We start from the raw sequence: 15,882 nt of genomic DNA on the forward strand, positions 1-15,882 counted from the left end.
CCATAACACGTCATTATTATCCCCCAAAAGTGGGTCTAAACACAGTGGATGGCACGCGACAGGGCTTCAGGGGATGCTCCCATCCCACCACAACTCTTGGCCATGCTTCTCAAAGTTTCACGTTGTCTCACACGTTGACAAACACACGCTGAGAACCAAAGTAAGATCTCTAATGGAACAAAGAGGGCTTCTGGAAAACAGTTTTTTCCACACCCTAAAGCATCGCTGATGCCGGCCAGACCCCGTAGCCACAGTTCTGGAGTATCCACCACAAACTCTGTCCCTGTGCCAGCCCTGCCCTTGTATCATGACACGCACAACCGACCCGGGACAATTGCATCACTCATGCCAGATATCAGATGTGCCCGAATCCAATGTGGCTTGGAAATGGGCTGGATCACCGCCGTGACTTTCCACCAGCCCCTAAATAACACTTGATGGGAACCCCTTCAGTGTTGGGTTTTTTTGGTTTTCTTTGTGAGATTACATAATCGGATATTAGCGTAAATTCGCTAAAATTAGGTTTGGGGACATGTCCAGACTTCGTGGCCAAGTTGGTTAAGGCGTACGACTGTTAGTCACCTAAATGGCCGCCATCGTAAGATCGAGAGTTCGACCCTCTCCGAGGTCGTCTGGTTTTTTTGCGTCATGAAACAACATCTTGACCGGGCCATCTTCATAGATTTCACGGCAATCAAATCACTCGTACTACAACTACAAGTAGCCTAAGAGGATAGTCCGATAGCCAATCGAACATCACGATGGCGCTAATTCTTATTGTCAGCCCAAACCCAATACAAGCCACACAACGGACGGAAAGTCATGAAATTGGTTTTACCGGCGATTGGCTAAATCGTTGGAAAAAGTCTCATTTTCGCTAATGTTTCTTTCGGGTAATACATCTGCGATCGGGTGATCTCTGTCATCACAGACTCCACGGTCTCCGAATAAGAGGCTTCCTTGTGTCGCCCAGGATGTGCAGCAGGGTCAGGAAGAAGAGGCCCTTATTGTGTGCTCCAAGTGGCTTGTAGACATAGCAACTGTGTCTAACAAACACATATTCGCAAAGAATGACGAATTCGAAGTCCCCATCTTTTCTTCTACGGATCTGGGTATTTCTCAGCACTGCTACCACCCCACCCATGCCTTGCAGATCGAGACACATGTAAGTCCTTTTACTCCATGGGAATCTACAAATCCGTGGAAATTGGTGTCTCATGGCTACTTGTAGCTGTACTGTTTGGCTTATCTCATATGACACAGGGCACATGGCTCAGTAGACACGGACACAAGTAGATCACGACGTCAGTCACGCAATACATCGTCGTCTGGAGTGAAGTTTTCATGTTCTTGTGTTTCTTCAATTCCAGAGATTTCTTTCAAAGTTCTCATTGCTGAAATGACAATGTCAACTCCTCCACCATTTGGTTTCGGTGTCGGTTGCGACTCGCAAATATCAATAAGTTGACACAAATCAACAAAATCGAACCAAAAGAATGCTGTCACTGTATGTACTGAACTTTGTGGTCTCATATCAGAACTCCTACAAGCACCTTCACCCAGAAGTACGAGTACAACAATCAATAGTCAATCATAAATATACATACATAAAATAAATAGGAGAATCTTTCAGATCTTTGCTCTGCGGGTCCGACTAGGCGGACACTGCGGCAGAGTAGGCGAGATACCAGGTTCGAGAAGCACCTCCATCAAGCCAAAGAGTCTGGAAATTGTCCTGAGAGAAAAACTCGTAGGCACTCTTGGGGTCGTAAAGAGCCTGGTTAGAGTGTAGGATTCCGAGCCATCCAGAGTTGACGTCTCCAATGAACTTGGACACGTTCTGCTCCCACTCCTCCTGGACGAATGTAGGGTCTCGGAGCAGAGAAGAGACAGGAGTGACGGGGATCATGTGGATACCGTGGATGTACTCGGGGTTGGTGCCAAAGTAGGTGGTGTAGTCCAGCTTGTTCTCAAAGGTGATACCGGGGATCTTGTTGCCAATGAGCTGCTCGGGCTGGATCTTGTTGTCGTCCTTCATGTAGAAATAGTCATTCATAGATCTCTTCATGACAGCCAGCATCAGGTCTCCTCGGGCCTCCATAGCCTTATCGCCGACAACGTTACCCCACAGCTTCATTCCGTAGGCGTGGTTGTAGTCCTCAGAGGTTGACTCCTCGTCCTTACCATCGGCAGCAGGGAAGAGACCCTTGGCCCAAGAGTGGCCGGAGAACCAGTCAAAAGATCGGTAGACAGGGAAGTAAGAGTCGTCCTTGGAAGGGTTGGCGGTGTCTCGGATAAGAGAGTTGACCCAGTCCTTGTTCTCGTTGACCCACTGACCATCTCCGTACTTGGCATCAACATGGCCAATCACAGCTGCGGCATGAAGGAAATAGCCGTAGTGGAAGTGGTGGTCATTGTAGTAAGGAGAACCAAAGTCAGCACCAGAGTCGCCAGAGGCTTGGGCAGCACCGGAGGTGACTCCCTTGAACAGAGTGTCGTAGATGAAGGGAGATACCTGAGTGTTCTTAGTGAAGACGGCGAAGGCCTTCTTGAGCTGGTCCAGAACAGACTTGGTGGTGGTCTCATCCTCAATCATATCAGACAGAACCAGCAGAATGTAGGCGAACTTGTCCAGAGCCTTGCCGGAGAAGTAGTTCGTGTCCAGGTTGGTCTGGCTTCCAATATCCTGCTTGAGCTCTGAGTTGGCCACCTCGGCAATCAGCTTCTGCTGCGCAGCAGTCAGGGTGGCCTTACCAGCAAATCCAGACACCTGGGACCAGGGAAGGAACTGCAGATCAGTCTCGAGGGTCTCAGCGAGGGTCAGAGAGTTGGCCACGTAGGCGTACATAGGACCCTTGTTGGTGGACTGGATCTTAGGGCCGGAAACAGCACCGGACTGAGAAACCATGGAGCTCTTGTGGTGAGACAGAGCAAACAGCAGAGTTGAGCCAGAAGCAGAAGATCCCTCCGTCTTGTAGTCGATGGAGTATTGAGCAGAACCTCCGTTAGCCTGGCCGTTGAGAGAGGCAGAAACGGGGTAGGAACCAGCTGCCTTGTCGAAGCCAGACACAGCAGAGCCAGCATCAGAGTCAGCGTCACCAGTGGTGGCCATCTGAATCACACAGGGCTTGGTGGAGTGAGTCTTGATGGTGTGAGGGTCGGGGAAGAGGAACTTGAAGTCAGGATCAGAGGTGGTCACGTAGATGGTCCAAGTGACTCCGTTGAAGAGCTTAGCCACGTACTTAAGGGTGCCCTGCACGGGGGAGTTGCCCTTGACGACGGAGTCAAAGCCGACCTGGGTCAGCAGAAGAGGAGTCAGACCGTTGTACTTGGCAGTGACAAAACCCATTCCCTGAACAAGAGGAAGTTCCATGGAGCCGTCACCGGTAGAAACAGTGGTGGTGGCAGAGAAAGTGTCGGGGTCAGACAGCTGCATCTCCATGTTGTCGGTGGTGAACTCCTTGGCGGAGAAGACAAAGGACATGATTCCAACGGGGTTCAGCATGTACTCCATGGGGTTGGTCTTCTGGGGGCCGTAGACCTTGTCCTTAGCCTGGGAGTAAGAGACACCGATACCGGGGAACTTGTCGGTCTTGGACCACCACACCGAGTAGGGCTGGGTGTAGACGGGCATGGTTCGGTCACCGAGGAACATGTTGAAGTAGAACTTGTTGGTGTGGACGGGGGACTGACCAAGCTCTTTGACGGCGCCGTTGGGGATCTGGATGTTCAGAGGCTCCTGCTTGAAAACTCCGGGAGGGGCAGAGGTGTCAATGGCTGCGAACAGGTCGCCATTGTAAGCAGGAGGGGGGTTGGGCTTGGGCTTGGGAGCAGCGGCGGAAGACGAAGCAGCGGCGGAAGCAGAAGAGGCAACGGAAGATGCAACGGAAGATGCAACGACGGAGCTAGAGATCAGAGCAGAAGTGGTGGAGGGACCATCAGGGATGGAAACAACACCGGGAGTGGACTCAACAGGACCAGGAGTAGAAGAAGACCGGATAGACACCGAGAAGGAAGACTGAGTAGGAGTAGCGGTGGGGGTTGCAGAGGCGGAAGAAGCGACGGTGGCCTCTGTGGGAATGGGCTCAGCATCAGTTACAACTCCCTCAAAGGGATCCAGGGTCTTGGGCTCGGTCAGAGTGTTGATGTTGATCTGGGGAGCATCTGCGGTGGTGGGGTACGAATCAGTCTGGGTCACCGGGTTGGCAGTGATAATAGACTGGACGGTGGAGATGAGAGTGCCGGTAATGACGGTTGTGGGAACGGTGTGGGCCACAAACACAGTCTCGACGGACTCGATAGTCTGATCAAGAGTCACGTGCTCGGACTGGCCGCCAGTAACGGTCACGTATCTGGTTGTAGAAGGAGTGACAACCACATCGTTGACCACAGTGACCTTTTTGTGGATGACTCGAGCAGATGCCGACAGGGCGAGGTTGAGCAGCAAGAGGAACTGCAACATTGTGATAGGACTGTTGTTGACTCGAAAATGAATGAATAAATGAATAAATGGAACGACTTGGTAAGGAAGGAATGAATAAGTCGTAGTGACGATCGTGAAAGAGTGAACGAAAGCCGAAAGGTGGTCGAGTTGGTCGATGAGTCAAGAACGAGTCGGTGAGGTTGCTTGTGTATCTTTGTGAAGGGTCTCCATCCCATCTTTATATCTGGCTAGCCCAGAGTCGATATGCAGTCAGTAAGACGCCAATATCGTCCGAGACACCAGCCAGATGGCCATCTAGCAGCATTCATGCATCGCCTATGCAGGTTATAAGCGCTTTCGAGACTTTGGACCAGCATCTGACCGTTGATAAATCGGAGGGCTGGTGATGCTTGGTGGAGGTTGGGCGATTAGGTTTTCATGTTGCAGCAAGATTTCTTTGTATCCCAGTGAAAAATCCAGATAAAGTTTGAGACCCCATGTAGGGGGCTGGCTGGGAAGTGATGTTTTTGGGATGTTGACCGACATTATAGGGAGTCACGACACGGTCTGGTAACCACACAATAAGATCCCATGCAGGCGAGATGGCTGGTTGAAACTCTTTGGGGGGGCTCCAGGTGGATAATGGTACTCGTGCGGTGGAGGATTACATCGTCGCTGTGTCAGAATGAATATAGTCCTATATCTCAATGACAGTCAGGAACATAGTCACATCAACAGGTGACATATGTCAGTTAGTTTCGTCAGTCGAGTTTGCTGACCCCGTTTCTGGTCGTCCGTCGCAAACCACCACGTACACATCCCGGTACGAACTACACAAACGGTCGACCAACAAGCCCCCCCCCCTCGTTGCAAAGACACGCATGGGGATCTGCATGGAGTGTTTCTGATGAGAGAGGAACAATAGAGGGTGTCTGAGATGCCCATGTAGGAGCGATGAATCATGTCAAAAGTGACACATCAGATTCAACGGTCGGTTTGAAATATTGTGTATAATATATATGTCCATGTGCAACGGTCGATAATAAAACGCTTTATGATCTTATGATACTATGGATGGTACAACTCGGAACATGCACAGTATCAGCTCATTACGTAGGTTGCATACCTATTAAAAAGAAAAGTAGTGGTGCTGGCTCTTCCGAACCCATCTGATAACCATGACGTCACTGGGGAGCCTAAGTTCAGATTTCCAAGGCCTTGATGAGTGAACGAACGACTAGGAAGAACTTGAGTTGATATTCAGGCGAGTTGGAGCTACAAGTACAATACCGCTAGTCGTGCAGGTACCAACGGATACTATACTCTACGGTATTGCACATAAACAACCAAACCTGTGTCTTTATTCGTGCTAGCTACCAGTAGCTGGCACTCATACAGAATCTCAACTGAGAAACTCATAACCACACTAACCCTTTATGATACCAGAACTGTAGTATGGAATAGTACAGCCAGAACACTGGGATCGTCCAGACATTGCATGCATATGATAGTATGTACTTGTAACGACACCGTGATACCTCGCTTTTCTTCTAGCATCTGCTTGTCACACTCCTCTACGGTCAGATCTGCGCGCTACACTATGTACAGGTACAGTCATCCTTTACACATGCTACGAAAACCTAACTCCCTCACATTCTGGTCGGTGACACCGGTTGCTCCCCAACACTCCTGCTGATGCTATGATACATATAAATAACCTCTAATTATTGATAAACGCCCCCACCTTTTGAATCAGGGTATTATCCTCATCATCCAGATGCGACAGGCTGGCTGCAATCTGCGCGGCTGCTTCGGCCGCCCGCATCGAGTCTTCCTCGTGCGTTCTATCGTGTGGATGTTGCTGAAGTGAGTTTTGGTGCTGCTGTTGTTGATGCTGTTGCTGCTGCTGCTGCTGCTGCTGCTGCTGTTGATGCTGATGCTGCTGTTGCTGGAGATTAGGATGCACGTGACTCAGAGGAGGCAGCTGCTGTGACATTTGCTGAATGTTGTGCAGCTGGAACTGCATGTTGGGGTTCTGTTGGTGCGACTGCTGAGGCTGAACCTGTTGCTGGGGTTGCTGCTGCTGCTGCTGCTGTTGCCGTTGTTGACCCTGCTGCTGCTGACCCTGTTGCTGTTGTTGTTGCTGCTGCTGACCCTGCTGACCCTGCTGACCCTGCTGCTGACCCTGCTGCTGACCCTGCTGCTGACCCTGCTGCTGCACTTGTTGCATAACTTGTTGTGGCTGCACTCTCTGTCGCTGCTCAACAGCTCCTCCCCTTCTTCCTCGAGTTCCCTTTTTGATCCCTCCAGTAACAAACTGCAAGCAGTCAGGCACCTTGACTCCGGCTTTTAGGAAGTACAGTTTCAGGTTTCGTGCTTTATCCTTGAGCTGTACCTGGTTTCTGTCCTTGAGCACCTCTGAAACTGTACCTCCTGGTCCGTAAATCTCCAGAATCTGCGACCAATACGGACCATTCACTGTTCGAAGACCGTTCATCAATGCAGCTTCTTCTGCTTTGCTCCAGGGACGACGGACAGGCACATTGGGGCGCGCTGCTGCAAACCGGGCGGCCTCCTCGTCCTCCTCTACAGGCATAGAGAGCTCGTTTGTGGGCTTTTGCCTTCGTGCCATTCTGGGAGAAGTTGGAGTTGAAACAGCCACAGAGTTGGTACCACTAGGTGCAGAACTGGCCGACGGAGAGGAAAACAAAGGGATGGAACTCGGACCCTGTGTAGAAGCTTTTTTGCTGACTAGGGTGGCCAGGTACACCTTGGAAACATGTTCCACGACCTCTTTCAGGAACGACAGCCAACTGTACGTGTCTGATAGTTCTGCCGTGGAATTGGCGTTGAAGAGTCGCTCTCGGCGCGACCGACACCGCGACACAAAGTCAACTTCGGAAGGGGCCAGGCTCTTGGAGTTTCGCCGGTTGATCAACATGCGGTCCAGGTCCATGGGGAACAGGTCGTTGAGAATCTCCGTCTTGGACTTTTCGTTCTGCGACATGGCCGAAATGTACGCCTGTGTTTTGAGCTCCAGAAACAGCGCACCATGTGATTTCAGCAGACGCATATTATCTGGCACAAACGAGTCCAGGAAGAACTCGTGCAGATGGTAGAAGCCGACCTCTGCGAATCCGAACACAGCCGCACAGAACGTGGCCATGTTGGCCTTTTGTACAATGCCCTTCTGCTCTCTATTCCTAATTCCGAGGGATATGCCTGAGATGAAGGGCTCCGACTGCGAGTACAACCGTTTGGTCTGGTCGAACAGCGACATGAGAATGGAGAAGCTCTGTCCGAGATCTGAGTCGGGCTCCGTGACCATGGTGAGCGTCGTCTGGTATGGCTGGCGACCCACAGTGTTGAGAATCTGCATGGCCAGGTTATCGAGCACTGGTAACGAGTCGATCAACAACTGTCTTCGCGAGTCAATAGAGTATCTGAACTCGTCGTCAGGCGATATTCGTGCAGCTTGAGACTGATCCTGCTGTTGCTGTTGTTGTTGATGATGTAGCTGCTGCTGTTGCTGTTGAGATGTATCTGTGTAATCAAAATCAGCTGGCTGAATGGAGAAGTCGTCGTTCTGAGGCTCTTCGTTGGGGTCCGCCTTGTCTCCATCCCCATGTAAAGACTCCAGTTGCTCGGCGATGAACCGCAGCTGCTCGGCGTCGTTCAGATCCAGAATCGTTTCGTACTCCTTGTTGTGGTCGTTTGAGTCAGTGTCCTTGGTAGAGTCTCCCACGGGCTTGGTGAGCGTCATGTTCGCATCTGGGTCTGCCTGACGCCGACCCGAGTCGTTGCCAGAGCCCGCCCCCAGCCCAGGCTCGACATTGCTGTAGTAGTCGGACATGGGACCTGTCTTGGTATTAGCAACGAAAAACAAATGTGAGGTTAGGCACGATATGTGAAAAGCTAATGTGTATATGCTGCAAGGTGTAGCTGGTAGAGGGATGTCAAACACGCTTACTAAGATAGGTGGAGATATAGGAGTGCGATGGAAGATACTTGGACATATTGAGAGAAACGTGAACTAATTTCAGCCAAGACCCCGGTGTCAAAAAACACAATTACTACACCCTCTCATCACCATCGCAATGAACCTAAATTTTTATTTTGATGACCACCCCAGGTTTACAACTGCGTCTACTGGGTGGTAGTAGGAGTGTAGTGTGAGGGAGTTTGTGTGCTACGTATAAAGCTGTGACTGTGAGTCAGCTTTAGTGGCTGACTATTCTGGTCTCTTGTATTTCATTTTCAGGCTAGTTCCTGGAACTGCCAGACCCTTTGAAACATGTATATTTTCATGGTTTTTCCAGCCTCCCTTACGTTATCCTGCCGCGGGTTTGAATGCGAATCCGAAGGGCTGTTTCCATCATTTAATGTATTAAATGCTAGATTATGAATTTCATTTACAGTGTAATGGGGAATACTGTACCTTCACTTTATCTCATATTTTATATATAATTTTTTCTAATTACCTAAAATTCGCCCAAAAAGTGCATCGACCAAAAAATTTCAAGTTTAGCATTTAATTTCCGAAAAATGCTGGCTACGAGTTCAAGTCCAAGTACCGGTAGCTACTGCACGAGTACTTTTCGTTGGTGAAGCACAATAGACAGAGGTGATAGACGTTACAGGAAAGGATATTCCAATGTCGTGAATACTTGGTATCTACTTGATTTCAGCTGATTTTGAATTCTACCGATCTTCTCTGGTTTGATGCGAACCAATATGGGTAATACCCATAGTTATTACCAGCTCAGTCATAGACTTCACACAACATCCAACCCCATTTGCACAGGCTGAGACACACTGCAGAACAGTTCACTTCCGCTATAGTAGCTCATAATCTGTGTCTTGTGTGAAATCATAATCGATATATCATATTTTCCTCTTGTCTAACAATCCGGTTAATTGGTCCATTAATCACGGCCATATGTTCCGTCTCTAAATTTACATCTCCCTCTTTTACACAGTACATACACTCATACTCCGTAGCTAACTCGACCTGTCTCGCTGCACGATAACGTTAGACGCACAACACTTATCTCCACCATCTCACCGTCATGAACTACATCAAAAAAGCGATATACGGCCCCGATCCGGCGGAGCAGCGGCGCACGTGCCAGTCTCTGATTCGGCAAAACCAGCGACAGATCGACCGGCAGCTGGCGTCGCTGCAGTCGTCAGAGGCCAAAACCAAGCAGATGATCAAGGCATCTGCGAAACGAAACGATGTCAAAAGTGCGCGGATTTTGGCTAAGGAGATCTACGGCGTCAAGAAACAGCGGGAACGGCTTCACACGTCCAAAGCACAACTTAATTCTGTCTCACTTCAGGTCGATGAGGCGTTTTCTCTACAGAAGATCCAAGGGTCGATGAAAACGTCAACAGGGGTCATGAAGGAGGTCAACCAGCTGGTGCGTCTTCCCGAGCTCATGGGATCGATGCAGCAGCTGTCCATGGAGCTTGTCAAGTCTGGAATCATCGACGAAATGGTCGGAGACACCTTGGACACTCTAGATGATAACGAAATGGTGGATGAGGACGCAGAAAAGGAGATTGACAGCATTTTGGGCGAAATCACAAACGGCGCTATTGGTACCCCTCAGCCGGCCAAGGAGAAGGTTGCCCCCAAGAAGGAGAGCGTCACTCCTGTTCCCCAGGCTCCTACCACCGAGCTGGAAGATGAGGAGGATGAGGATGATGAGGCCTTGTTGATGGATATGAGAGAGCGGTTTAAGGCGCTACAGGGATAAGAAAGCGACTGGCAATGGGTCACGAGCAGACAACAATCTGCGAAGTTATTTGTCTACTTTGAGCAGTTATAATAATGCTCCGACTGTCCAATGCAATGTTGTTCATTTACGGAGCTATCACTGAGTCATGCCTCAAGGAGATGTCAACAGAAACGATGTGCTAACTACCGTACGCACTAGATATACGGTACCACTAGTTGCTAGTGAAGACGAGATAATATATTCTGTATGTATTGCCGAGAATGTGGAAGGAGGTAGCTGGTGCTCATTTAGGACTGTATAAGAAAGAGATGGTGAGATGAACTACATATTACAGTACTTATAATTCTACATCCACCTGACTGTGTGGATAAAAACACAATGCGGTACAGTACCGGTACTGTACTCGTACATTACGCACGGTACTTACCTCTTCTACTACTTGCTACTAGCCGCAGTTACTGTAGTACTGGTCTTTAATGAGTCACGCCACATCCCTAGCTATAGCTAGCTAACGAGTACCTTGAGCTACGTTAATCTCTCTAAGCGTGAGGTGAATACTTGTACAAGTAGCTCTCTGGTATTGATTTTTCACTCTTCACTAAAGGTACACTTTCCTGGTTTTACTTAGTTCTACTGGGGCTGTTTGCACATTACTGTAGCCCATCTCCACACGTAAATCAATAACATCTTACTAATATACTAATATACAAAGAACCGGGATTTCCGACGGATCTAAGGGTACCTCCTCACTCTCCAGTCCGCTTAAACATCGGGGAATCGTCGCTTTGTGAAATCCCACAGACTCTTGAGCAGATTGTCGGGGAAGGTGAACAGGTCCATGTGGAATTCACCCTCGTCGACGTTGTTGTTGATGGCCATGTCAGAAGTCTTGTTGTCCGTGACCATCTGCAGCACTCGGATGAGATCGTCCTCCTTGAGTCTCTGGAGGCCGGCAGCAAGCCGCTCCAGGTCCACGCTGGACTTTTCCAGCACTTTGCTCTTCTTCTTGAGCTTGGAGTCGTCCTCCTCGGCCCGTCGCTTGTCTGGTGCCGGAGAGGCCGCCTGCGCAGAGTATCCAGGCACGGGGCCCGTTTCGGCCAACAGCTTGGCCAGACCAGGCCGATTGGTAGGGAACTTTAGGTTGTGAATCACCTCGTACTTGGACTTTTGGAAGTTGAGGTCGTGAGTGACCGACTGCTTGGGGCCCTTGTCAGCTGGCACGAACACAATCTTGAGATCGAACTCTCCCCATCCTTGCTCCTCGATTCGAAACGGAGGCTTCTTGAACGTTCGGTTGGGGTTGACGAACGTGGGGTGCAGCTGGTAGATAACCTCATCGAACATCGTGGCGGGCACCTCCTCACCTTTGTCGTTGAGCATCGAGATCTCGATGGCCCACTTTCGCATGGGAAATCCTTCCTGCTGCGGAGGCACGTCGTCTAGCACCTCCTGGGTGGTTGTGATTTTTATTTGTCGTTGGACCTGGGTTAGCATGGAGACATCATATTGAAACATCGAGGCTCACAATATTTCAATTCTGCATCCTCCTCCAGCCTCAAGGCTCCCTCTTTCAACTTCGTACTCACTGTAGGGGGCGCCATTGTATCAATAGTCCGCTGTCTAGTCTTGTATCGTTCTGTGTGTGACGCGCCAGCCTCGAGAATGCAGCAGGCTAATTTAGCCCCGGTTGTCAGTTCGATTTTGCATCTCTCCATATACTTGCCAAGGTTTGGGGTTCGATTTGTGGTTGAGTTAATTTAAAATATGCAATAATTGGGTCATAGCCATATGGTGATGCAATATATTGTAATCGCAATCAAATGAATCATCAAGCTGTGCTTAGCTTTGAGGTGATCGAATATATATATCATACGCCGTCCGGTTAATCAGATATGATCATCTACAATTCTATAGTGTACATCCCTTAATTACATAAACAGTAACCTGCTAACATAAACAGCTTATAAAACATCATCAGCTGAAAACACCGCTTTACACTACAGGAGACATATCAAGTATACCACCGCAATAAAAAGACTGTTGCTACTAGCCCTGAAACTTAGGCCTGCATCAGATGAGAACTGGACAGGTTTCGTACCTTTCTTGCCTCTGTCATCCGAACTGCCACGCTGACCAGTTCGGCCGTTATCGTTCTTGTTGTTGGCTTCCACATCTCCGCGAGCAGGTGAACGAGTAGGAGGATCAATGACTCCTGGGCGAGGGTAGTTGGGAATCTTATCCTGAGCCGTCTGGTTGTACCGCGGGCAATTGGGATCCCAAAAGTAATTGGCGTCGTCTTCGGGCTCGTTGATGGCATCAAATATCTGTTTGTTGGGCACTCCTCGTCGCGCATCGATCCCACGATTGTGGGGCACCTTGTAAGAGTGTTTTCCCACCTTCATTCCCTTTGTTTGAATCACCAGACCATCCAGCCAGTCGGGTTCGTACTCCAGGTCAAAGTTCTGCGAAGTGCTGTGTTTGATGCGGTTAGCAGACTCCTTGTGCTGCTTTGCCTGGATTTCCTTCGATGCCATATTCAGCTTGTGTCGACGCTCACTCAGACTCTGATACCACTGGTCGTAGCTCTCGTCGGTCGATTCCGAGCGTCGCGAAAGGATAGGTCCAGTGGACACGTGGACTGGAGTCGAGTAGATGGGTCGTGCCAGAACTGACACGACGCGCAGTGTCGAGATTAAGATGGTAAGTAGATTCATCTTGAGGTGGGGCTATCGGGTGGGTGCGAGAAGTGTGTGCCAAATGTTTATATCTGTATATCAGTGGTGAGGTATGAGTCCTTGTATCAACGGTGTGTATCAATGGTGTGTCAGTGGAGTGTATCGGTGACGGTCAGGTATCGCGGTTTCGATGTAGGTATCACTGTCTGCAAGTGGTAACAGCAAAAGATGACCAGTGGAGCAAGTTTCTGTGTCCAAGTATACACGTCAGTACAGTAGGTATCAAGCGAGTATCGTGTAAAGCAATACTGTGGTATTTGGATATTATCAGAGAGGTGTGTGGGTGAGCAAGTTGAGTGATGGTTAAGAGGACAGGAGCGCAAACTGTGTTCAAGGTTATAGGTGTTGAACACGACATACTGTACATACTGTAGCACAACAGTGTCACCAGAGGAACATTGTAACAGTATTGAAACACAATTAGCTAGCTACTGTAGTGGTAAATTTGAGACCTGTTGGAACATAGGTGCATCAAAATTTCAACTCGACTATACACACAATCACAAAAAGGTGGTTTCTGGGACACTGATGAAAACCCATCACAAACAGCTCGTATAATCCTCGCTTTAAGGAAAAAAATGCCTTCGACCAGATTTGAACTGATGATCTCAGCATTACTAGTGCTGCGCCTTACCACTTGGCCACGAAGGCGGCTTGTTTCTCCATCAGTGGTTGGACTCACTGGAGACTGGTTTTGATTTGTCAGCTGCAATGAATCATTAGAATAAAAAAATGTAATGAACCCATTTGAATAAAAAAAATTAAAAAAGTAATAAATATAATACATAAAAAAAATTAAAAAAACCAGATAGTGCTTGAGAGAGCATTTTGACAAGATATCACGTAATGCAGAATTGTTTGAGAGCCCATTCACGCCCTTACAAGTGCTTCTATCTTAATTTGAGCCTAGTTGTACAAGTACGAGAGAGAGAGACAAATGGGAGACGCATACAAAAAAATCTTGTAGAAGTACAAGTCCAACTTCTTATCATCCGACATCAAGATTCTAAAGAATAAATATATTTAAATCATTCCTACAATGAATTCAATACGCAATCACTTGACTAATACACCAATCCTATACATCATAGCTACAATCCATCATTCTGATTATACAAAGTAGTACTGTACATGGATTATGCACTGATTATGCGAATATCTCAGTGACGAGTAAAGATGTACTACGTCAGAGAGGAAAGCTATGGACGACGCGTGACAGACTCAAGTAAATTGTATGTGTCCTGTCATTACTGTTGCTGTCATTGATTTCTGCAGATCACTAAGTAAGGCAGATGTTTAGATGACGTGCTTGGACTTCCCTGGCAGCTGGTGGAAGCTGCTACTCTTTCTATAGCGGTGAAACTTCCCACTTGTACTTAATCTGCGAATGTGTCAACGTTCCAAGTGGTTAACTCTTCAAAAAGCTAGGGGGCTGACCAACCAGGTCAATAACACTTTTCAGCTTCTAACATCCTTCTCATTATGTACATACTATACTCAAACATGGCCAGTAAGCGTTGCGCTAACCCACAATTTAGCCCTGGACACTTTATCAGCTACCATATATGCCTCAATGGTAGCTTCACGTTCGGCTCAGATAGCGCCAACCCAGGAAGTGAGGACATTTCTAACCGTTCAGACACCCCCGACGAGCTAGAGACTTTTTGCACAATCAATTGTGGTTAAAGGCCAGGCCAAGAGGTGCTTGAGAAACAGACACTTCCATCAAAACAACCTGTGGGGACCCATGTCTTCGCAGGTACCAACATTTCTCAACAATTGCTCCAGACCCAAATAACAAGTCCATCTACGCCTGGAACATCGCCTGAACTCATCCCCAGAGCTTTTGAGAACTTCTTGAGACTGTTTACAAGTGTATTCCTCCTTTCTGTCACAATATACTGTATAGGGCGCAGATACATCTCGACATATTACAGCAGAAACAAGTCATGAAGGCCCTGAATCGGAAGAATGACCATTTTGTACAACTTCAGGTTCAAGAATGTTTCTGGTTGACATTGAATCGAAACAACTAGACTTTCTGATAGCTCTCGGGAAGGCAGAACGAGGCTGGAGAGGCAAAGGACGAGGGTCGCAAGCATTACCGAATTGCCGACCACGACATGACAAAAGGAGTACATACTGTACTGTACTGTACTTTGTCAAGTACAAGGACGAAGACGTCAAAGAAGAACGTGTTAACGACTATCTTCCCTTCAACACCTTCATCAAGATATATGGGAAATGACGACATTCGAAACCTGATGCATGGCCATTCTGCATTATCCTGTTCCTTCTACAATATTAAGAAGACCCGATGTAAAAGCATTCTAGGTCCTATAAATCGGTATTTGGAGATCAGATCCGACGCTCGGGACTTCGTGATTTGGCTTATCACCGACTTCTTCCTCGCCGATGACTTGTTGTCTTCCTACCTGGTGTTTGAGAGACGACACAACAATATCATGGAGAGGTAACTGAATGAGATCAGTCCCAGTAATCATAATGATATCAAATATGTCCAGTGGGTTGAAAATATTAGGGAACCGAGCTCAAACCTCTCATGGGTCAACTTCATGTCTCGCGCAAACAATGGGCATCTCATTGTTCGCAACATTGTGATCGACAAGTGCAACATTGATCGGATTTCCGTCTCGCGGAACTTCGTGGATAACGGCAACTTCAAGTCTCATTTCCAATCGCAAATTTTGCTACACCCAGAGTAAAACTCGGGGTGAAAATGCCTCTTTTAAAAATACAAAGCCGTTGGACTGGGACTCTCAATACCGGCTTCCCAGCGTGTCCATTTTTCCCTATAACGAGCGTGGCTTAAGGATAGGTGGCACCGCAATATGGACTGGTGTGGTGAAAAAGTTCAGCGGTTATTGTCAAATTAAAAATAAAATAAGGATGAGGATTCCAACGGTGCTGCCTCTGAGTGAGCAGCTTTCTGACAAAACTCGAATAAAAAGCTGAAGGA

The 15,882-nt window shown here is 48.2% G+C and overlaps 5 protein-coding genes and 2 non-coding genes across 7 annotated transcripts; 2 read left to right on the forward strand and 5 right to left on the reverse strand.

The window, feature by feature from the left end:
- The first annotated feature begins 539 nt into the window (after positions 1-539).
- Positions 540-631, forward strand: YALI1_B23261r. Its single transcript has one exon. It is a non-coding gene; the product is annotated as a tRNA-Asn (tRNA).
- A 1,023-nt stretch (positions 632-1,654) lies between these two features.
- YALI1_B23300g (uncharacterized protein) lies at positions 1,655-4,462 on the reverse strand (the record flags this gene model as incomplete). Its single annotated transcript, XM_501038.1, has 1 exon — positions 1,655-4,462. One exon carries the CDS (start codon positions 4,460-4,462, stop codon positions 1,655-1,657), a length of 2,808 nt encoding a protein of 935 aa, XP_501038.1.
- Positions 4,463-6,143: 1,681 nt separating this feature from the next.
- On the reverse strand, positions 6,144-8,276 carry YALI1_B23338g (uncharacterized protein; the record flags this gene model as incomplete). The annotated part of the gene is made up of 1 exon (XM_501039.3): positions 6,144-8,276. The coding sequence occupies one exon, from the start codon at positions 8,274-8,276 to the stop codon at positions 6,144-6,146; it is 2,133 nt and encodes a 710-aa protein (XP_501039.3).
- Positions 8,277-9,492: 1,216 nt separating this feature from the next.
- YALI1_B23351g (uncharacterized protein) lies at positions 9,493-10,185 on the forward strand (the record flags this gene model as incomplete). The annotated part of the gene is made up of 1 exon (XM_501040.1): positions 9,493-10,185. The coding sequence occupies one exon, from the start codon at positions 9,493-9,495 to the stop codon at positions 10,183-10,185; it is 693 nt and encodes a 230-aa protein (XP_501040.1).
- Positions 10,186-10,929: 744 nt separating this feature from the next.
- Positions 10,930-11,682, reverse strand: YALI1_B23373g (uncharacterized protein; the record flags this gene model as incomplete). The annotated part of the gene is made up of 1 exon (XM_501041.3): positions 10,930-11,682. The coding sequence occupies one exon, from the start codon at positions 11,680-11,682 to the stop codon at positions 10,930-10,932; it is 753 nt and encodes a 250-aa protein (XP_501041.2).
- A 482-nt stretch (positions 11,683-12,164) lies between these two features.
- On the reverse strand, positions 12,165-12,881 carry YALI1_B23385g (uncharacterized protein; the record flags this gene model as incomplete). The annotated part of the gene is made up of 1 exon (XM_501042.3): positions 12,165-12,881. One exon carries the CDS (start codon positions 12,879-12,881, stop codon positions 12,165-12,167), a length of 717 nt encoding a protein of 238 aa, XP_501042.3.
- A 600-nt stretch (positions 12,882-13,481) lies between these two features.
- Positions 13,482-13,553, reverse strand: YALI1_B23391r. The gene has a single exon. It is a non-coding gene; the product is annotated as a tRNA-Thr (tRNA).
- Between the last annotated feature and the right edge of the window lie 2,329 nt (positions 13,554-15,882).

Source organism: Yarrowia lipolytica, chromosome 1B (genome assembly GCF_001761485.1).
Source record: "Yarrowia lipolytica chromosome 1B, complete sequence".
Lineage (NCBI taxonomy): Eukaryota > Fungi > Ascomycota > Dipodascomycetes > Dipodascales > Yarrowia > Yarrowia lipolytica.